Below are 3,920 nucleotides of genomic sequence, written 5' to 3'. Positions count from 1 at the left end.
CCCGAAATGGCATTCAGATGGCCTAAACTAAAAAAGGATTTACCCCCAGTACTAAGAATGAGACATGCTAAAACCGTAGATGACATCAGAACCTGCCCCTCATCTGCTGCTGATTTGTGTTAAATTGAATTCTGATTTGAAACCTTTAAATACAGAAAAAAAGTAAATGTTTTGGGGGAAATGCCTAAAAAGAAGGTTCATTACAAAGTAAATCCAAACATCTCAATAGATCTTATTTTCTTAATTAACAGTCTGGCGTCCCACAATGTCACAATGCCAAGCAAAAAAATCTGGCCCCTGTGCAAACCTAGGTGGTGATTCCTGATCTAATGTGACTGAGCTGTCACTCAAAAACTCGTTGGCCAATAGGGAAACACCCCAGGAAAGCCCGCCCCCATGTGAATTTTGTGAAAAACAGAAACTGTAAACAAAAAGATAGACATGGAGGAGTGAGAGTGCCAAATTAAAAAAATAAATCTACAAAAGAATAAGCAAATAAAAGTGGAAATACAAGATTCAAGAAGTTTTATTGTCATACTTGCACACGTTTACATGTGGATAGCATGAAATTTCACCCTCAAGGTCCTGTTTTAAAGCTTGATAAATATCTAAGAAAACAATATATAAAAATAGGTTTGACAACCATAAATATATAAATATAAAAATACAAGTACAAGTACAAAGTAAAACTAAAACGGAGGCAGCCGAATTTAGCACTGTTAAATATGTGAGGAAGTCCAGCAACTGCAAGTGATCATAGTGCAGATACACACGTGGACAAAATTGTTGGTACCCTCTGTTAATGAAAGAAAATCCCACAATGGTCACAGAAATAACTTGAACTTGAACCACAGTTCAAAAGCAATGTCTGATTTTCATCCATTAATTTTCATTGAATTTTTGTTTATCACTTTTGTCAGATTCAAGTTCAAGTGGGTTTTTCTTCGATTAACAGAGGGGTACCAACAATTTTGTCCATGTGTGTATGTGTGTGGGGGGCTACAGAGCACTTGTGTTCTTGTGTTTCAAACACATGGGCCAGACGTGGCCATCAAACAGGCCAGGTGGATCTGGCACCCTGTAGTTCCTTGAGCACCTCCTCTTTTTGCATTCTTCATATGGGATGGAAATAAAGTAACGTTGGTTCAGCACGTCGATCAAAGGTTCGTAGGTGTAAAGCAGAAAGCCTTCCACAATAAGGATCTGAGTCTCCTCCTCCATAGTGTCAGACTTTGGGACAATCTCAGTGTCCAGGGTGTTATTAACGCCATGAGATTTCTCAAACTTCACCGGGTTATCCAACCATGCGTAGATCACACTCATCAAGGCATCGTACTGCTTAAAGCCATCTTCACTGACTTCAATCTGATCGTGGGGCTTAAAGAAGTCATCCTGATGGACCACACAACAGTTGGGCAGGTTTTTGATCAGTCTATTGGTGAGGGTGGTTTTTCCTCCATTGGTTACGCCGCCGATACCGATGATCGAGTTCAACAGTCTAACAGCTTCCGGGAAGAAGCTGTTCCTGAGGCTGGTGGCTCCGAATACTCCGCAGCCGCCTGCCAGGGGGGAGAGGGTCAAAAAGTGTATCTCATCCCTTTAAATGTGTGTGGCGATCACAGACGAATGAATAAAATAAAAAATAAAAAATGTGGCTATATAAAGCAATATTAATCAAAAAATGAATCCATAAAAGAAAGGGCTAATAAAAGTAGAAATATATAAACAAATAAATTAAATCATTTAAAAAAAAAAAGAAGAAATTTGCTTTTAAATAAATTTCATTTTTTATGTTTCTGCAATGATTAATACACCAATGTGTAGAAGCTCTTTAACCCAAATGATATTTTTAATGCTAAAATATAATTAGGGTCTGAGGACCCCTTCTAGCAGGAGCTAGAATATTGTTATTCATCCGTTTCTTTCTTCTTATTATTCCCTCGTCTCTTTGAACCTTAATTTGATCCCCTTAACACGCTCAAAAACTCACCAAAATTGGCACACACCTCCGAATCGGTGAAAAATTTGATAAAATGAAAAAATTATCCCCAAACATGCCAAAATGTGCTCTCTAGCGCCACCTAGGCACACTAAAACGGCCCTCACAGCCAGTAGGAATGTCGTAGAGAGATCAGACAAACGTTAAAATGCTCATCTCATCGAGACCCACAAATTACATGCTGACACCCCTAACCTATCTCAAACAGGAAGCTGGCAATTTGCCTTTCAAAATAAAATTTTCCAGGAAAAAAGGGCTCCGAACAAAATGTATCTTGTCCTAGGCTGTAAATCGTATCAGCTTGGACCTCGCAGAGAAGACACACTAGGCCATGCTGATCAAAAGTTATTTGGGAATTTGTTGTTTCTCAAACGGTTTCCAAAAACCAAGCCCTCAAAGTTGGTCAACCCCCGAAGAAGCCCTCCCTGCTGCCCCCATTCATTTGAATGGGAGCAGCAGGGAGGGCTCTGCATAAGCTGTGGCAGTTGGGCCTCTACACAAAAAACCAAAGGTCCTACAGCTTTGAAAATGACATGGATGGATTCCTGACAAAATTTACTACAAAAATATCTTATTTTTAGAGAGATTTGGTCAAAATTGTGGCATCTGTGAGGTGAGATTCAAAAAGATTTCAGTCAATTTCACTCCTGATCAAGAGAGCAGTTAGTGATGATGTCATCCACTGATTGACAGATGAAAACACCCAGAATGCAGGCATTAGTTACCATGGCAACCAGGGGAAGCCCCCTAATGAGCTCTGATCACGCACACACATGGAGCTGTTCCAATAAAGCTGCCCATTTAAGCAATGCTGTAACGGGATGGTTGGGACTCAGGGTGGCTTCTCATCCACATACAGTCCCCCATAAAGACAGCCATACATATATCCCATATGAAGTAAATGGGAGAGATGGTGCATTTGTGTGTGTGTAAGCGTGCGAAGCGTGCATGAGTGTGTGTTTGTGTGTCTTACAGATGCAGCTTTGTTGAACATTTCAATAAGCTTACCATGCAGCTGGTTATGTGACTCACTGAAGGCGGGAAAATGGAATGTCTAATACCCACCCATTATAATGTCTGGGGCTCCTGACAGAGCTGCAGGGACACACCTCAGTCTAACTTTGAGCAGGTCAAAGGGTCAAAGAGGGATGAAACCCTCAAAGTGGAGGTCTAACGGGCATGAGGGACGTGCGACAGACCGAGGACCGTCCAATGCTGCTTGCAGCTTTAATTATTATTGTAATCCATGAATTTTCAAATTGACTGATTCATAAAAAAACTGAAAAAATAGTAATGCACATTAATATTTCTTGATTAATATGTCAAATTATAGTTATTTACTTGCATTCCTGAACAGAAAAATAAGTTTTAATAGTTGAATGTTAAGCTGGATTCATTTCTGACTTCTCAGAGAAGCCCATTGAGCCGGCTCAAATTTGGGTGAATTCAGTTTGAAATTCCTCATTCCTGTTCAAAATGGTAAAATGTGGAGAGCTCACTGAAAATGTAAGAGTCTGCATAAAAGCACTTCACGATGCTGGATGTTCTCTGAGACAAATATGACAGGTGGTCTAATAAATTTGTTAAGCACTGTAGATTGGTGAGAATTATTTTTCCAATTGTAACATCAGACTGCATCATAACAAAACTAAAAAAGTGAAGGGGTCTGGGTACTTCCAGAATGTGCTGCATCTCTCCACTGGACAATGAAGCTACTCATCATAGCACCCTTTACATGCCTAGAGCATGTCACATTCTGTAACATCAAGTTTGTTTTCTGAGCGTGTTTTTGTTTTAAATATTCAGAGTGTTTGCTGAATCTGTTAACTCAGTTATAATTATCTTTATTGTCTTATAACAGTGTATATAAATGTAAGGGAATGAAGCAGGTTACACATCAAATATACACAGTAGAAGTTTG

The 3,920-nt window shown here is 39.5% G+C and overlaps 1 protein-coding gene across 1 annotated transcript; it reads right to left on the bottom strand.

Annotated features, from left to right (window-relative positions):
- Window positions 1-999: 999 nt before the first annotated feature.
- LOC121511171 (nicotinamide riboside kinase 2-like) lies at window positions 1,000-3,068 on the bottom strand. The gene is made up of 2 exons (XM_041789762.1): window positions 3,065-3,068; window positions 1,000-1,559 (listed from the first exon to the last, which is right to left on the bottom strand). Exons 1-2 carry the CDS (start codon window positions 3,066-3,068, stop codon window positions 1,000-1,002), a joined length of 564 nt encoding a protein of 187 aa, XP_041645696.1.
- Between the last annotated feature and the right edge of the window lie 852 nt (window positions 3,069-3,920).

The sequence above is a fragment of the Cheilinus undulatus genome, linkage group 6 (genome assembly GCF_018320785.1).
Source record: "Cheilinus undulatus linkage group 6, ASM1832078v1, whole genome shotgun sequence".
In the NCBI taxonomy this organism is placed as follows: domain Eukaryota; kingdom Metazoa; phylum Chordata; class Actinopteri; order Labriformes; family Labridae; genus Cheilinus; species Cheilinus undulatus.
This window is presented reverse-complemented; position numbering and strand designations above follow the sequence as displayed.